Genomic DNA, 18371 nt, shown 5'->3' with positions numbered 1-18371 from the left:
ATATAATAATAATAAACAAGTCATGCTTATTAATATCTGTTATGCTCTGCTAGACCTGGGTACTAGCCAACTGCCATCAAGTAAGTACCACGTGACATCTATGGATTGCTGCTTTGCTTAGAGCTTTGTTGTTTCTAGACGTAGACCGTGAATCTAAAGATTTTATTTATTTTGGTATGAACGCTTCTTACTGTATATGTTAAGTTAATGTTTCTGAAGCCTATGCTTACTCAGTTTGGTCCGCTTTCCATCGCATAAGACAGCCGCGTCTTGGTCAAGAGTGCAGTATTGACGCCCAAACCCGGCATGTCGACAGTCCACCACGCTGCTCTCGTTCCCAGTGCACTGCAAGTCACTCATCAGATACTCCAAGTCGCAGTTAGCATTCTCAACCAAAATGTCCTCCCTCAAGGTATTTTCACATATAGCGTCGTCAGGGAGCGTGTCATCCAGCGTGTAAACCGCAAGGGCCGACGGGTAACCCAGCTGGTGGCAGACGACACTTGCGTCTCGTATGTCCCAGTCATCACCGCAAATCTTCCACCACATACCGTCAAAGTAGACCTCCACACGGCCCTCGTTCTCATCGGCGTTGCCACTCAACCGTAATCGCTCACCTGTTCATTGGAAAAGTAGAGAAAAAAAGCTGCTATAAATCAAAATTCCATCTTATAAAAAATTCCATCTTATAAAAAAGCTGCTAACCAGAGACAATTGCACAGAAAACCTTTACGTTTTGCAAAATGAAGTCGGATTTACGGGGGAAAAAAATCATAAAATGTGTTTAATTGATTTAGAATTAAATATTCTGCATGACTTTGCACTACATTCACCTTAGTCATATTCTTCTACATCGCAGAGTCTATCACTTTACGTGACCAAGGGGGAACCATTGGGTTGTTTGCGGTGACTTATCCTAACCCACGACTAACCAATAATTATTTACAAATGAGAAAGCCCGGCATTTCCTCAAGTAGGGCCTACCTTAAATAATGTCATCACTCATAATACAAATCTTGATTCACTGCTTCAGCACATTGGTCTTTCTACCTATTGACGGCAACATTTCATCCACCTCCCCTTCAAAATAGAGGACGTCAACACCCTGAATCCACCACTGGTAACGCTGCATACCCACAGCCCTTCGCTGTCACTATACTCAGTAGTTGGTGTATGATTTTGTACATGAACAACGAAACACCAACACCAAAAGGTACCAGTTGATTATTCTTTGACTTCACTACTTACACTCCCTCTTACTTGCATTATGTATCTTGATACAGCATTATACGCATACTAACCTGCTGGTATGGATGGTTTATCACTGCACTCCACATGCGCGACCACACCCTGACCACACCCAACCTTCTGACCCTCCCTGTAATGACACTGAAGTAAGTGATCCTCATGTCCCGTGCAGCGAAACCCAGACAAGCCTCGCACGTGGGGAAAACTTCTTTTGAATCCCGCGCGATTGTTGTCAGTTGGCGGCCGTTGTCCCGTCACAAATGTCTCACGGACGGTGGTGGCGCTCTTGGCGTAGTGGTAACCGAGCTGCTTACAAACCACCCGTGCGTCTGCAATATCCCAGTTATCTCCACATATCGGGAGCCAGTCTTCGTCTTGGAGAATCCGAACCTTTCCCTCTCTCTCGGTTGTTCCGCCTTCGAGTCGAAGAGAATACGGGAGCTCGCCTGCCGGCAATCATGAGACAAAAACATAATGCATCTTAACTCAATGTTTAATTGATTGAAAAAAATGGTTTCAACTAAGCCGTTATTTAAACTCTAAAACTCTAAAACCAATAAAACAACAAACAAATACAGCCAGTTGGTATTGCATTTTGACTTACCTATTGGTCGTGGTTCACAGAGTACCCGCGCCTCATGCTCCAATCCGCCACAGTCCATCCCTCCTACTGCACCATGTCTGCATTGTGCTATCTTAGACTCATTCCCAAGACACTCCACGGACTCCAGGCTTCTCTTTCGCCATGCTCTGTCCAACACGCCGATGATTTTTGACCACGGGGCTAACGTTCCTGGAAATCCCAGCTGCTGACATACGACCCGAGCTTCCCTGATGTCCCATGTACCGGCCATATCGCAAACTGTATGCCACAAACCACCCAGAAGCACCTCCACCCGGCCCGAGTTAGGAGTAGCTCCCCCGGACAATCGGATAGAGTAGTCTATTCCAAGAAGAATGAAAGCAAAATGGTTGAAACACTGCGGACAATCTTACTATTTCAAACTTAACCAATTAACAGTGATCTTTTTAGATCAATGAAGCCTTTTTTTGTTTCAACAGATGCTTGTAACTGCATGGATGCGCTAACGTATTTTCATGAAGTTATTTTCAATAAAAGGCTATCATCCCCATGTGGAATTTATGGTAAAACTAACACATTCGAAAGAAACGTGCTATGATTGATAACGGTTACTATAATTCCTGTTAATGAAACCTTAGGAGACATTTTTCGTCATAAGTATACCTCAGGGAGACACCGGACATTAAGGAGATATTTCAATGTCTCCCTAATGTCACAACTCCTATTTAGAGGAAAAATGTTAAGGTCACAAATTGGCTAGATCGATTGCTCATGGTCCAAAACGTAAATACCAGAATTCGTAATGGTGGGATAAAGGAAATTGGGGTTAGGGGTCATTAAAGTTGGAAAAATGGTGTGCACAACCCTATGGGAATGCCTCCTAAGGTACCATGGGAATGCCCCCTATAAAGGTATACCATTCCCCGTAATAATAATTCTCTCAGTTATTATTTTTGCATAATCAATGCATCATAAACACACCTTGTGACACCTGACGATTATCACACCTGACGGCAGCATCCTGTCTGTGCTGGCAATCATGCTGATACATCTTCTCGGCTCGACAATCAGTCAATTCTTCCTCATCACCGACGCATTCTACTTCGTCTAAGACAATTGGTCCGGATCCCGGGCCGAAGTGTGCCCCAACCAATGCCGAGGTAGCATGGCTGTAACCAAGCTGCCTGCAGACTACCTCAGCATCCAGCATGTCCCATCGGTCACCGCACACAGTCGCCCAGGCACCGTCTATGTAGATCTCTACGCGGCCCTCCATGGGATACGCACCACCGGAAAGGCGAATGGAATTGGCTAAAAACATGACAAAATCCAATGCAATTCATCCATTCAAATCCAGTTCCCTCGTATCGACGTAACTCATGAAGTATAAACAGAATTCCAGAAAATTGTTTCCAATGCTGGGACATCTTCGAAAATTTGTAAAGGCTTAATAATGGTTGATTTGAGTCAAAACTTAATTAAAGCCCCTTGAAAAAAGACACTAACAAAAGGTGAACCGACAACATAGGGTAGGATAGCTCAGTTTGGAAGAGAGCCGGAACGGCAATCCGGAGGTCGCAGGTTCAAACCCCACTTCAGTCAATGTCTTTCTTGAACTTAAAAAAGTCAATAGCACTTTAAGTTAAGTTGGAAGAATCACTTTAAGACTTAGATTTCGCAAAAAAGTCGGGAGAGAAGGAATAAGGGTTAGCCGGAATACCGAGAGGAGTCTTTAGTTAGAACAAAGATTGATATCACAATGAAATATGTACGGAAATACTATTGGAGGACGAAAAAAACATGGTCAGTGACTTGAGGCCTAGAAGATGCCCTTAATATCTGGTGAATATGGGCCTGTCAATAGTCTGCGTCACTAAAGACTCTCAGTTAGCCAATATGAGCGTAAATATCGTGGTAATAGGGAGGATATATCCCCTCACTTTTTGACGGGGAGGGTTGGGGGAGTTGGCCACTGGATCATCCCTCCATTTTCGTTTTTTGAAAAAAGAAATTAAGCCGAATCTAACTTCATCCTGTTAACATAACAACACAGAGGGGAAAGAATTAGATTTTAAGAAGAAAAGAAAGAGAAGACTAGTCCCCTAACAGTGCAATGAATGGACGTAAAAAGTACTCACGTGTATATTATTGACATAATATATGAATACGAACAAAGTCCTAGTGCATCTTTTGACACATTTACAGTGCCACCAAGTGTCAAATGATGCCCCAGGATGTGTCCATCTCATACGCCAGTTGTCACCAAAAGCTACACTCCTTCCCAAAATGATCATAGTTGGAAAGCATTTAAGGAGCACACTGCATCTCGAACTCTAGACGATAGGATACCGCAGATAAATGAAAATAGCCGAAAACAGCTTTCTGATTTGCTAAGAGGAATTAGGGCCCACCAAACCATGTACGATGTTTTACCTGGTTCGCTGGAGCGCGGTGGCATGTTTCCGTTGCAATCCACCGCAGCAGTGGAGGTCTGACACACCTTGGGGCCCAAAACCTCGTGTTGGCAAAACGCCAGACTCGACTCGTTACCATGACAACGCATCCTGTCTAGCAACGCAGGGGCGTCCTCCTCACCACCGTCTCCAGACCGGGTAGATGATTCGACAGACAAAGGAGAGATGTTCTTGGAGGAGTGGTAGCCAAGTTGCCGACAAACAACCGACGCATCGTTCTGGTCCCATTCGTGGCCGCATATGCGCCACCACTGCCCATCATGGAAGAATTCAACAAAACCATGACTGTCCTCAGAGAGTCGCACCATAGTACCTAAATGAAAAATGCACTTTATTAGAGTATGCAAGACCCTAAAATGGGGGATATTCAACAAAAATACAGGATTTCCAAACACCTCGTCTATAGGAGTAACAACTTGTTCCACATTCTATTTTGTAAACTATTCTGTTTTCTGACTGTTCTTTGCTGGTCCATGTGTGAAGTAAAGCAATATTGGACTGAAAAATAGCAGAAGACATTTCCAAAAGAAAACAAAACACACAAAAGAAATTAATGCAAATGGATGACAAAAATAAGCATCGTACTATTCTGAAATAGCAACCAATCGATTTGAAATAAAGGAATCGGAATCTCCTCTGGCGGAAAATTGTGTAAATGGGACTAAACACATCGGCCCGACACCCAGTGCATTATAATGCAATGTGTCTATGACGACATAACGTATTGCATAGGATTCGAACCGGCGCCATCAGAAGAGAAAACCTAAGCCAACTTGGCATCGCTCTAATTTACAATACATAATACCGTCATACGGCCGGGAAAGTCACGAAAAGGGGGTACCTACCTGCCGGATTAGCTGTGTGATCAAGGCTACACACCACGCCGGCGTCTCTATCATGCAGACAACTGGTGGCTCCAATGCCACTCCTTGGGCATTCCAGCAAGTGCCTCTCGTGTCCAGAGCAACTGACTTGACTGAGGATGACCTGTCCCGTGCCGTGGCCGAAGTGTGCACCCTTGGCGGCCGCCGCAGCGTACGGATAGCCGAGTTGTCGACAGACGACAGTGGCGTCTCTCAGGTCCCACCCCTGGTCACAAATTGTCCCCCAGGAATCTCCGAGATTAATCTCCACCCGACCTTTGTTAGGTTGGTCACCCCCGGCCAAGCGAATTCCGTACGGCAAAAGACCTGCAAATGTTTAAGTGGAATCTAATATAAATTACTGTCGAGTCTGCATGATAATTGCTCCAAAGGTAATTGAAGAAAGATAAGGGGAAATCAAAGTCATGGGAAATCGGCATTAGAAATCAGCTCAATTTCCACCAAATTAAGTAAATACTCGATTGCTTGTACAGATATTTTCCAAGGGAAATGGTTTTTCATGTCTGGAAGCGAAGTGTGCAATCCATGCACAAGGATACAAGATCAGAGGTATTTTTATTAGGCCTATGTTCCCACAAAGAATCAAAAAAATTGCAAATGCGTGTACCGTCACGTCCCGTTGGAGTAAACGTAAACGTAAATCATACACGTGCGTCAGATTTTCCAATAAGAACTGGAGCTAGAGAAAGCTGCTATACTTTATTGGGAAATGTGACCGAAAATGCGACATGCAACTTAATTGTTAGACACCTCCACTTCTGGAGCAAGAAACCAATAGCTGCGGAAGAGGTGAAGAAATCAAAATGGCGTTCCGTTACTATACTATCCGGTTCGTTAATAAAAACGTCATACACGTGCGCGCTCCACTGATTACTAGCGCCCATTTGCTACAAACGCTCGAGCTGCGTTAACTACCGGTTCCAATCGTGCAGAGAGTGCTGGAGGTGACGTCACACTAACGAACCGGATATACATCACCTCGTTATATCTTTTTGGCCAGCTAAGCTAACGTTTGTCAGTTTCGTCGAAATGACAATCCGTCTGTCACAAGAAAGTCAAAATTATTACTCACAGTTTTAGCAATAATTACGGTATATGTATACAGTAATTTCTTCTCCCAGATAGTTACAAATGATACAATTGGATCTTACAGCTCAAACAGCCATGTTAAAACAGGAAAAGGTGGAAAACTCTATTGGATTGACTTATGTTTCCGGCTCTCCATCTCGATTTATTGTAACCGTTTGTCTGTCAGTGTTTCCGTACAATCAACCTGCATCTCTCTCCTCGCTAGTTTTCCACTTGATAACAACAATAATCGACCCGAAAGCTTCTCGTAGGTCTACGTCGCTCAACTTGTCCCCTAGTTATTTTTCACGAAGCCCGACTGCAATGCATCAACTCCCACGACTGAATTTATCAACCTAATGTTTAAAATCGCACGAAGACGACATTCAATTTCAAGGCAACAAGAACTTAAATCTTCCATAGATTTTTGCAATCCGGTCAATGCAGCAGAAAATACATTCAAATACACACTGCATGCTCCAGGCGATGCGTGTCACCTGCGGAAGTATGAAGAATTCGATTTATTTAAACAGGCGTATGGTTCTTTTCCTATTGAGTGGGGTCTCGGATATAATAGTGTTGCAAGGATTTATTCCAGCGAGCTTAGCTCCGACGGGGAGGATCACGTGTGCGTAAAAATCTATATGGAGGTGACAATATTGAGCGTGGGCAGGGATAAATGGTCGGGCAATATTTGCAGAAAGGGAAAATTGACTGCAGTGGTGGAAAAGGGGGGAATTATCATGGAGAGGTTTTGGAGTAGAATAGTGGTGAGTAAAAAACGATGTAGATTATATTAAGGGAATAAATGTGTGCTTGGGGGGACCAGTTGGAGTCTGGATGCTGATAAGTACCCGAGCCGATGTCGCGCAGATACAGCTGTGGCGAGTGCGTTGTGAATGTAGGACTATGAAATACTGACTCACTGGTAGTATTGCGCATGCCTACGTGAGGATTGCGAAAGTTCCACCAATAAAACGGTGCTAGCACCGGATTTCATACCAGTCAAAATTTCATGTGACACTGCATAAGTGTATAAGACCCGCCAGTCATGTCTTTATCAACCGTTTCAAACCGGCCACGTGATGGGCTCTCGACCAATAGGAATGGGTAAACAGTCTTAGATATTTATGAATAAATGATAATGAATGGTAAAGTCTATAATGACAGATGCAATTCGAAATCCTTCGTTTAACGAGGGAATTTTGGTGTCTTAACCAAGCATGGCAAGGCTTGCTTTTGAAAACATGGTCCGAGGGAATTTCGTTCATGATAAGGAAGGGACAAAAACTCGATGTTGTAATGATACTGATAAATGTTTATACCGTTCGGATCGTCAGCTGCACAGGAAACAGTCGCCGGCTCCTGGCACTGGGAATTCCCGGGGATGCCCACCTTGCAGTCAAAAATCTTGTTTTCAAGCCCAGAACACGACATAAAATTGACTGTTTTTTGTAGGATCCCCGCATGATCCGAATGAATCGCAGTTCTACCCCAGTCCGCGATGACACCAGGATAACCCAGTTCCCGGCATGCAACACTGGCTTTCGTCATGTCCCATGATCCCAAGCAAACTACGCTCCATGTTCCATTTTGAAAAACTTCCACTCGACCAACATTGGGCGTCATTCCTCCAACAAGACGAACTTGATTTTCTGTGAAACAGTAAAAAGAAAACAACAGAAAATGCTTATCATTGGTAGAGTTTCGAGTTAGTCTGCTTAATGTTTTTCAAAGCAAGTACAAATCCAAACGCAAGTAACAAAAACAAACAAAGTAAAGTTGCAAAGAACAAATACGCCTTTGGAAAATGATTTTCTTTCCAGTAATATTCGTTCAAATATTCAATCAACGAGTGTCTTTTTTTACCGGATAATGTTTTGTTTATATTCGTCGATAAAACCGATCGGGGTTGGACTGCCTCAACACTTGGTAAGTGGAAATAATTTTGACGCCCCTCAGAATCAACGATTTCATTTTGTCTTTAAACGTGAATGGATTTAGTTTTTTTTTTCGTTAGTCACCAAAAAGATATAAATGTAGGCCTATATTGATCATCCAGGGCCGGAATCAGTATTTTGACGGTTTGCAGGAACTACGGTTAGCTCGCCTACGTCATTATTAGATAACAGGTAAAAACAAGAATAAACATCACAAAAACCTGCCTTTCAATTCTGATACGTTTCCACAACGGACACCTGCCGTTTTAAATTTCCCACAAGACTGGGAAGAAATTTGATGGCGTGGGCATGCAGACACCTCTTTTTCCGTCCCCTTGCAGGACAAAATTATCCTCAACTCGTCTCCCGGGCCCGTGAGTTCCCCGAAATGGGCACCCCTCCAAGCCATCGTTGCATAGCCGTTGCCCAGCTGACGACAGACCACTTCAGCATCGGGCAGTCCCCAGTCTGTGTCGCACACTGCCCTCCATAGTCCCTCTGCGAAGATCATTACCCGTCCTTCGCTTGGGGTAAAGCCCCCGGAAAGACGGACTTGAAGTTCTTCTGCGGCTGCCGTTTCTGCATAAAATAAAGATTGAGATAATCGTTAATCACTGTCCAGTTGCAAAGTACCTTTTTTAAATTGGCAATTAGGGTTGTAAACCGATGAGGCCAGACAGTTTATTCAATGAGAGGGGTTAATTGCCACTTGGGGGCGCTGTGTTAATCACATTTTGTCAAAAGACACACTCATTACATATTTCAATGATGTCATGCTGGGAATGCATTTAAACTGTCGAATGTGTGTGATAGAGTTTCAGTTGGCCATAACCGTTATTACAGAATTGGAATTATAACGTCTGATTACATTTACATTGCAAGGCGCGCATCGCCAAGTCTTCACGGCACCATTATTTTCTTCCGCGTGAACTATAGCCTGCATCAGCCGAGATGTGAGAATACCCTCTTAAAAGTACTCAGAGGGCAAATTAATCACTCAGGCATTCAGGATGAGAGAGGACTGACAAGGTCAAAGACGCTGGAAGTGAAACTTAACCCAATCTGTTCCGTTTCGTTACGCATTGGCACGTCACAAAGTGCAATAGAAATCGATAGTAGCAGGCACCCGTCAGCAACTCATTGGCGATGCCGTAGCTGGTCTGCGGGGCGCGACACGCAACACGATTTCAGAGAGGAAAAGGAGGGGGTCTGACTGGAAAGACCGGAACTGGGACGCGGTATGCACAGCTGTACGGCTACACACTATGCAAGTACTGCATGAACGTCATGCTAGCTCACGAGCAGAAAGCAGTTACCATTGCATGCATGCGATTTACGCTGTAATAAGTCTTCAACTTGAACTTCGAATAGGCTTAAACGACTGTGACCGTGAAAACGTAATATCTCAACCTCTCAAGCATCTCCAAGGATTCAATCAATTCTAGTGTATAGCAAAACCACTTTATCTCTATCGTTACGAATGCTACATAGGAGATAATGTAATTTCACAGAAGATGGGCCCTAATGCTGTGTATAATTTTTCAAACACAAATAAAGCTCTTTTCCAATTGGAGATCCGGAGGGAATTATATCTCTCCATGCCTGCAACCTGCATGTTGTGGGAATCACAACGCCTAGCCAAAGGCGTAGAGAATTGTCGATATATGAAAAGATGATAAAAAAGGTTACACGAATCAAAGTGTACGTTTATAAACGTGTGTGCTTAGTAATGCCGTGGTACGCCTATTTTGTGCTGCCTATTTTGGAGTATATAGAAATATGTGGTCATTCTCATGCGGCATTGTGTACGATAAAGTTAATCAAGTAAAAGGAATGCAATGTGTGTAAATACCTATAGTACTGCACGGTAAACAGCAACCTTTAACGTTATAGGCCTACAACTTGTTCGAATGCACTGCGTTCCAAAACCTAAACACCGAATTCATAACCAGGCCAAGAGACTTCGTATAACACCGCATCGGCATACAGGTAGGGTTACCGTGATATACATTTTCTAAGCAGAACGGTTTAGAAAAAAATTGTCTTTTTAGCTGTACAACGAATCGAGCCCGCATACAGAAGGGCGGGAAATAGAGTGTGAAATCTGGAAGGAAGTGGCCAGTGCGTCCAAAGTGCACTTGTAATTTGGTGGAGTGGATCGAAGAGTAGAGATTGGTGCTGCACTCATAATACTTAGTGTGGCGCGCTTGTAAGTAGAACACTGGAAACTAGACCACTGCCAGGCATTCAGCTTACAACTTCGATATAGATGGAGACTTCGTTTCCCCCTCGTTTCCCTCTTGTCTTTTCCCATTTCCTGCACGTCGTATTTTGCTTATTCCTATCTGGAGTTTACGTTAAAATCAGCGGATGGCGAAACATTTGTCATATAACCGAAAGCTGAACCGTCGCCACGAAGAGCTGAGGCCTAGACAAAATCATGTCCGCGGGGAAAATTAAGGCAGGCCTACCGCTTTCGCGGTTTTGAAGTACCGTTTTTCTTATTAGGCCTGTCTTCGCATGCTGGCAATTAATGCATTGAATGGCTTCTCTTTTATATCCCTGTCTTTAGCGGATGATAAACTTTGACTTTTCTGGGCATTCTGCCACTGTGTCACTGTCACCCTAACTTTCACGTTTTTTAAACTGAAGACTTGTCCGTACACATAGGCCTACCACGGTAAACGATTCTAGATCGTTGCGGAGTGAATCACACATTGACCCAGATATAAACATTATTCTAGACCCAATCCGGTCTCTCCGCGTGTAAGCCTGGGAAGGCGATCGATTTGCGAAAAAATGAAGGCTTTTGCCTGTCACCTGGTCTACATGAGACGATGAATTGAAACATGGTTCCCCTTTTTATAGAGATGCGTTCGTTATACACACCGCGGTGCCCAAGACAATGGCGAATACTGCACCGTACAGGCGGCACTTACAAAGGACCTCATATTCTGAAGTGGGGTTGTCAATGGGTTTTAGACATTTCATAAAGGGGGGCACAAGGGGGGCACAGGCCTCGAACAGGCATGGGGAGGGGGCGTGCCCCCCCATGCCCCCCATTTCGCCACTTGTAAAAGAAATGTAATTCTAACAACATCGGCTGAAGTTTATTATTATTAACACTCAAAGGGTATCAGAAAGGAAATTAATCATGAGTGTAAGAAACACCATCTTTGAAAATCCCACATGCTTAAGTTCTAAATCCCGCTTGCTTACATCCCTCTTTTTATGGTAAGAAAATCCACCCAAGGGTTGGATTTAAAGTGTCAAATGTAGTATGAATTATAAATGAACCCGTAATGAAACAGTCTCATATTGACTACACACTGCTGTATTAAAACAAAAACAGCTGTGGCAATTCCATAAATGTCTTAAACTATAAACAGCTGAAGTTTTTATTCGTTCGGTACCCACGAATTACGGCAATCTGATCCGAAAACACCTGACACCTTTCAAAGAACATAATCACTAGTTCGTGTGGATGCATTGTCATCCCTTAAAAACTGTTGGTTCTCACGAGGTGGAGTGAAGGAGCGGTGAAACAACAAGAGACAAATCAATAGTCGAAATCAGGCCTTTGAAATCAACTACGGCAATAGGGGACCTTGAGCATGACGGTGAAGGGGTCACTAGGCCGCGTAGGCCAAGTGCTTGACCGGCCGTTCAGAAGATGAGTGGTTATTATAAATCGTTCCACGGCTTGATTTAATTGCAAATGGTTAGAAAATCCACCCAAGGGTTGGATTGAAAGTGTCAAGTATTGATTGAGAGTTACTGTCTACGAATGATTGGAGAACAACGTAAGACTTAAATACAGATAAGACACAAGAAACTCAACGACAGAGAAAACTACATTACGTAGATAAAGGTATTATTGTGTATAAGTCAATAATCACTGGCGTAAAAGAGCCCTGCACACTTGCAAAAATGCTTTGTGTCTAAAGACAGGTCCACACATCACAGAATGGTGAACGTAAAACATATTTTGACCTTTTGAGGAAGGTACATTGTGGAGATGGGTTTCGCGATCGTGCGAAGTATGCATACAACGCAATGCAATTACGCAAAACACTTCGTTTGAGACGATTCTCCCTCCGACATAGTATAAGAAAGTGATTCGTGCCACGGCAAGGGTGTTCCTCCCCTGTCACTGCATTCATCATTGTACGCACACAGACAACTCATCTTATCATCTTCCCAACTCCATCTTCACCATTTCCTCTTCGTATTCCAGACTTACTCAACCTCTATCTGTCCACGGATACAGATATCGATCAGACATCTTTATTCCTTTTCCCCACAAAATGAAGCTCCTTGCTTGTCCCTGCGGATGCCACGGCGCTACCACCTGCCGCTTACACAACACTCCCAAAAGGTGGACGATATTTTATTGTATTGCTCAACCGTTCCTAAACTTATCAGCTGCTGTTTGTTTCTTCTTATTAGGGGCATTATCTCGGACTAAATCACACTGACATTTAACTGGTTTGACCTTTTTGGTACTGGTACATACTGCAGCCAGGGAAAAAAAAAATTATCGTCAACACAGTACACAGACCTAAATGGATGAAGGCGAAGAAGTAAATAACGTGGGCTTAATTATCGTCAACACAGTACACAGACCTAAATGGATGAAGACGAAGAAGTAATTAACGTGGGCTTACATCTTGGAAGCCTTTTTATCTGTCTGTTACCAATATAATATTTTGAAGAAGAAAAAGAAGAGAAGTACGCTCCAGCGAGTTTAAACCACTCGGAAATTTGCCTGGGTCTGAACTACAATCTTACTATCAGTTGCTCTGGCGCCTTACAGGGAAAAAAGACCACCCCTGTAGAGGCTTACTGCCATACATCTACCGCATCTTCTCTTATTATCAATTGGTGAGAGATGAAAATCACGCGAGATTGTGTGTACATCATGGTGTCTGATCTATAACACTGAGTTAAGTACACAGTGACTGACGCCATACTGTGTCCAGAATAGGCAACTTACTAATTTTAAAATGAAATACATTTCCCTTCAGATGACAGATCTGGGCCAAAAGTAATTTCGCATGACCCGAGTTGCTTTTATCGCTGTAGCATGTAGCCATGGAGAACAAAGGGGAAAAAAGACTCTTTGACTGACCTGTGGAGAGTAAAACCGCGCTGCTAAGGCAATCATTAATGCCAATCTAAAGGATGGAAATGCGAAATTACTCAAGAGTGTGTGTATAAGTCCGTCCATGAATAAAGGGCTATGGGATGATATTATCGTGCATGCACTTGTTAGCATTCTATAGACCTTTATTATGCTGCCACCATTTCGGTCATGTTCCCTGTACCCAATAACAGTACTGAACGATAATGTTTTTGTGCAAAAAGGAACCAGACTATTTTTCCTTCCAGCCTCACTTTGGTTACGTTGATTTGAATGAGAAAAATCAAGATGGCCGCGACATGATAATGGTCTATTAATACCTCACCTGCATTCCTGCAATCATGAATGACTGAACACTATCGATTTCAAAACAAAGCTAAAAGTCTTCAATTGACAGGTTTTGCTTATCTAGTGGCGGCGCGAGCTCAGCTGTCAAACTAAGCTGTGGATTGTTCGTGTAATGGAGAGGAATACCAAGTATGTTTTATTTGGTGATGAATAAAACTTTTTTTACGAAAACAATTTTTCAAACAGTTTTCCCTTTAAAATTAACTATACCAGTCAAAATACGCCCAACCTCTTCCAATAGAGATGGCGCTGGACAGTGTACTCCTCTCATCAACGGATCAGCTCAAATGAGGATTTAAGACATTAGCTTTTGTGACGAACTGAATGTTGGTCAATAATCCATACCGATGACGTAAAATGGAAAGCTGATTAACAATGCATCCTTCATGCATGATGCAATCACAACGAAAACGTTCAAATTCAAAATTTCACATTATTCATTATTTTCGGATAACCCCCTTTTTTTTTTTTAAGTAGGCCTACATCCTTAAAAAGCCAGTGCTGCCTTGGTATATAAAACCCGATGCTGCTTTGGTCTGGTCTCTGCTTAGCAAACACCACAATCATCGCATAGATGCAGCATTACACTAAATCTACAATTGAAAGCAACCTGTCCTGGTTTCAGTGACACGCTACACGAACTCCGCATACACTTGCCACTCCGCTGTGTAAACTCGCCGTCATCCCGTTTAAGTGCTCCGTCATATGCGTACACACACGTGAAACCATTGCTAAAATTCGATCGGTAAAAGAGATACCTTCTCGCACGCGCGTATGCCGCCCCCTGGGGAATTTATCGTGTATATGCGCGCCAACCGATTCTAGACACGAAAAGCATCCTGAGGTTCGACAAGAACGTTAAAAGAAGAGATAATGGAGGAACGAGCTGACTGCAAACGAAGATGGAATTCAATTAGCAGTGATTCAGTACATTTGGGAAAATTCAAGAATTCATCGGAGTATCTAAATTGAAAGAAAAGATGAATATCTTTGCTTTGAAATTCAGCTTTCGACAAAATAAACAATATCTGCTTATTCCGCGCCTAACTCGTATACAGGAGAGGATAAAGGATATGGAATGACAACTTGCTACGTTAAAAAAAGATTTGTAATGTTTCATGTATTATTAGACCTAAATGTAAGTATAACCATTTTCATTTAAACATTTGAGGAAAAAACAAAGTTACTTCATTTCAGCCGTACGAAAATGACGTCAAATTACAAAGCAGTCTTGGCGTCACAAGTTTTATGAAAAGAATGTTGCTTCAGGCCGGTTTATAAAATTCATGGATCTCAACTTGTGCGTGCGTACGTGTTTCATGTAATGGATATTTTTACGTGGATGGCATGTTATGCAGCAAGCAATTCAAGCATACAACATTCACTGGGGATTTTGCGGGTGATGTGTATATTTTTTTGGCACTGTCAATGGGCGTAAACTATATATTATCCTTATAAATATGTTCATCGAAAACATTGGGAAGCATGTTCCCCATCCCCATTACCACCCATAATAACAAGCAAAATGTTTAAAGGCCAAGTAATCAAAAGTTTCAAAACTAACTGAAAACAACCCGGGAAACAAAAAATATAGACAGAAGTGCAGCGACTCAACTTAATCAGAACTGATTAAATATTGCAGGAATTTACCCTAAATTTCAGTCCGCAAATTCAATTTCGCATTCACGCCGTATTACTCACTGGAATGTCACTCCTAAATATTTGCGAAAGCAGAGTGAAGATTTCGTCACTTTTGAGGCTTTTAATCACATATAGGCCCACGTGAGTCGATTTTTCCTCGACTTCTCGAGGCAGCTTCAATTCCTCTAATCTTATTTGCGGGTCCCCTCCCCCATTTGGGGGTCTTACCCGCGCCTTTGCGATGATAAGCGTGTTGGGAAATAACGAGGTTAGGCGCTCCATCAATGAAAGGAGACGGCGTGTGGCCGGCGGCTGTTTGGAGAGACAGTTTTGTGGTGAGAAAATATAGTCAATGGAATGATGCGGATTGAATACAGTTGATCCGATTGCGGAGGATGAAGATGTTTAGGGAAACAGGTAGGTCAAATATGAGGTTACCTCTTCATCGGGCAGTTGTCTACAATGCATTCCATATTGCCATGGCCAAATGATTCCAGTTCTCGGGTGCATAGGCTAACAGGGAGGTTTACTTCTGCAGTCCAAGGATGATTTAGAATGTGATTTTTTTAATCGGCTTTCCACAATTTCTAGATAAGACGAAACTAAGAATAGAATCGGGTAGTTACTTGCTCGTTTCATTTCAGGCTTCTTGACGAATGTTTGAGATGCAATCGGTCATATTCAACTATATGAAGGAGGAAGCCACTTAATACCAGATAGGTTTCAGCACCTAGGTCTCAGGTGTATTGGTATTGCATCAGTCGAAGGTATTGAAAGAAATTTCACAAAATCCCCTAAAATCACACCTGTCAACCAACAACAGGTTGATTTTTTCCCCGCACGTGATGGATTGTGATCTGACTAGGCCCAACAGGCCAAAAAGGTGTTTTTAAAACAACATTCATGCGTAGTAGAATGCAGTAGAGAAACCAATTACTTAAGGATAAATCCTAAGTTGTAATTTGGAAATATCCTTATTTAAATTACAAAATTCCCATGAAAAAAACCCTGAATTGTTCACAGCCGACATTTTGTTCACTTACAGCAAGTACATCTAGGAGCCGCATTTGTTGCATCAGAATTCAATCTGCATACACGTAAGTATGCCAAGTAAATGTATACTCTGCAAGACTAAGCCAACAGGCTTTCCAATCAGTGGAATGAGAAAAAAAGGTACACCTCGGCTCTACTTCTCCCTTAATCCAACCGTGTCAGCACCACTTGTGCGACCCGACCGTCCCCAGGGGGCAGGCTTGGGGCTCGGGAAAGCCGAACCCGGGACCTAGCTTGTTGGATTATCTCTCGTTACACGCCACAAGCGTCACATTCTGGAGTATTCCCACGCCAGAGGGGGTGAACGCTCTAGTGAGTATGCAAAGTGGACGCTCGAGTGTTTCACAGCGGAGACCGAAGGTGCTTATTTGGCCTGTTTTACGTTTTGACCCCTCTGGGCAATAAACAGCCGATCTATAATTCAGATCAGGTACGGAGGATTGACCAGGGGTTTGTGCATGAAATTGTTTGGCGATCGAATGCTGTGGCATGGGGCTTATTGGACATGTTGTGAGATGTTTCCCCCGACGCAAACAAGTCCTCCGATTCATAACATTTGAAAAGATGCGGTAACAATATGTGCGTTTTATACATGTATCTGGTTAAGTCATCCAAAAGAGGAACGACATGAAATGAAAATAAAGGAATCAAGGACAAACTTACAGTTTCGTAATGTGCTATTCCTAGATGACAACCACTTATTATTTTTTTAAAATGCTTTTATAAAAAGTTTTAGCGAGTGCTGGAAGAAATCAAATGGTCAAAGGCTATAGCCTATATTAAAAAAATACCAACGAAGCCGAAAAATAACACTGTAAGGCCTATTCAGTAAGGCAACGTCACAATTTATTCGCAATGAGCCTTATATGAATAGAAAAAGGCAACTGTAATTCCATCATAAAGATGGCAATGGCGTTATAGTTCACAGCATGGAGCTATAAAATGGATAGCTCCATAGTTCAAAGCGCGCGATATGAGACACGACTATAGATGATTGAAAAAACAATAAATCACTGAAAAGTGAAAAAAAATCGTAATGGAGAAATCGCTAAAAGCGACTTGAATTTAAGATTTATGGGTAACATTTTCACCAAGCGGTCGAATTTATGCGGAGCCAGTCCATTTGTTTACAAAAACCTGTTTAATAACTTGAATGTATATGGATTGATAAACTAAAGTTAATCTCGTGTCGCGACCACGGCGAATGAAGAAGCATGAACTGCAAACGATCCACTTGTTATTGTATCTGTTTTATCGTGATTATTTCTCGAGGCACCAAGTGGTGATGATTTATCTTGTCAGGTCTATCGAGAAACTGAAGTGGGTCCATGAATCAATTTAAGACGAGTAATTCATCGTCAAAGTAACGAGCGAGACACATTATAGCTTTCATGAAAATGCACGGTTCAACTATCGCGTTGTCGTCAGAGATAGTCATCCGTTTTGAAGTTGCATGAATTTTACATCTGATTCAATCATGTACACGTAATATGCATGTACTTCCTACATACACGACATCGTTTTTTGTGTGTGAAACAAACTTGGTCATTACTGAATATTGTCAGAAATATTGAAATACTTGAACGAGGACTTATGGCATATACGATTTTATTATAAATGAGTAAACACATCATTATAGGATCCATGTGATTCTGAAGGATTTAACAACCATTAGGCTTATTCGAATTACTATTGCTAAACAAAATTTTGTTTTCGACTTTAGCGTAGAAAATATGTCGCCATGATTAAATTAAATTTGATATCTAGTCCTGTCCAATGCACCGACACAGCGATCTCATTATGATAAACACAGAGATCATTCACACATACGCTATCGGCAAGCTATATCAAAGTATTACCCCGACTGAATGTGGACCAATGGACTTTGCCAGGTACCCGGCAGACGCCAATGGAGATAATTTAGGAACGTACCCAAAATAAACGACACAAAAATCAGAGATGCTATTACGATGACATGTGTATTTTGAT

General features: G+C 42.4%; 1 protein-coding gene across 1 annotated transcript in view; it reads right to left on the bottom strand.

The window, feature by feature from the left end:
• The window catches only part of LOC119746120 (deleted in malignant brain tumors 1 protein-like), a 33525-nt gene that overhangs the window by 3348 nt on the left and 11806 nt on the right, over positions 1-18371 (bottom strand). Inside the window, exons 2-9 of the mRNA XM_038222919.1 lie at positions 8423-8776; positions 7583-7912; positions 5151-5495; positions 4265-4618; positions 2813-3142; positions 1853-2191; positions 1302-1694; positions 231-617 (exon numbers count right to left, since the gene is read on the bottom strand). Of these exons, the coding sequence (XP_038078847.1) occupies positions 231-617; positions 1302-1694; positions 1853-2191; positions 2813-3142; positions 4265-4618; positions 5151-5495; positions 7583-7912; positions 8423-8776 (2832 nt within the window). The remainder of the gene's footprint in view (positions 1-230; positions 618-1301; positions 1695-1852; positions 2192-2812; positions 3143-4264; positions 4619-5150; positions 5496-7582; positions 7913-8422; positions 8777-18371) is intronic.

Source organism: Patiria miniata, unplaced genomic scaffold, assembly GCF_015706575.1.
Source record: "Patiria miniata isolate m_02_andy unplaced genomic scaffold, ASM1570657v1 HiC_scaffold_12, whole genome shotgun sequence".
NCBI lineage: Eukaryota > Metazoa > Echinodermata > Asteroidea > Valvatida > Asterinidae > Patiria > Patiria miniata.
The sequence above is the reverse complement of the archived record's forward strand: the minus strand, read 5'-3'. Positions and strand labels throughout refer to the sequence as shown.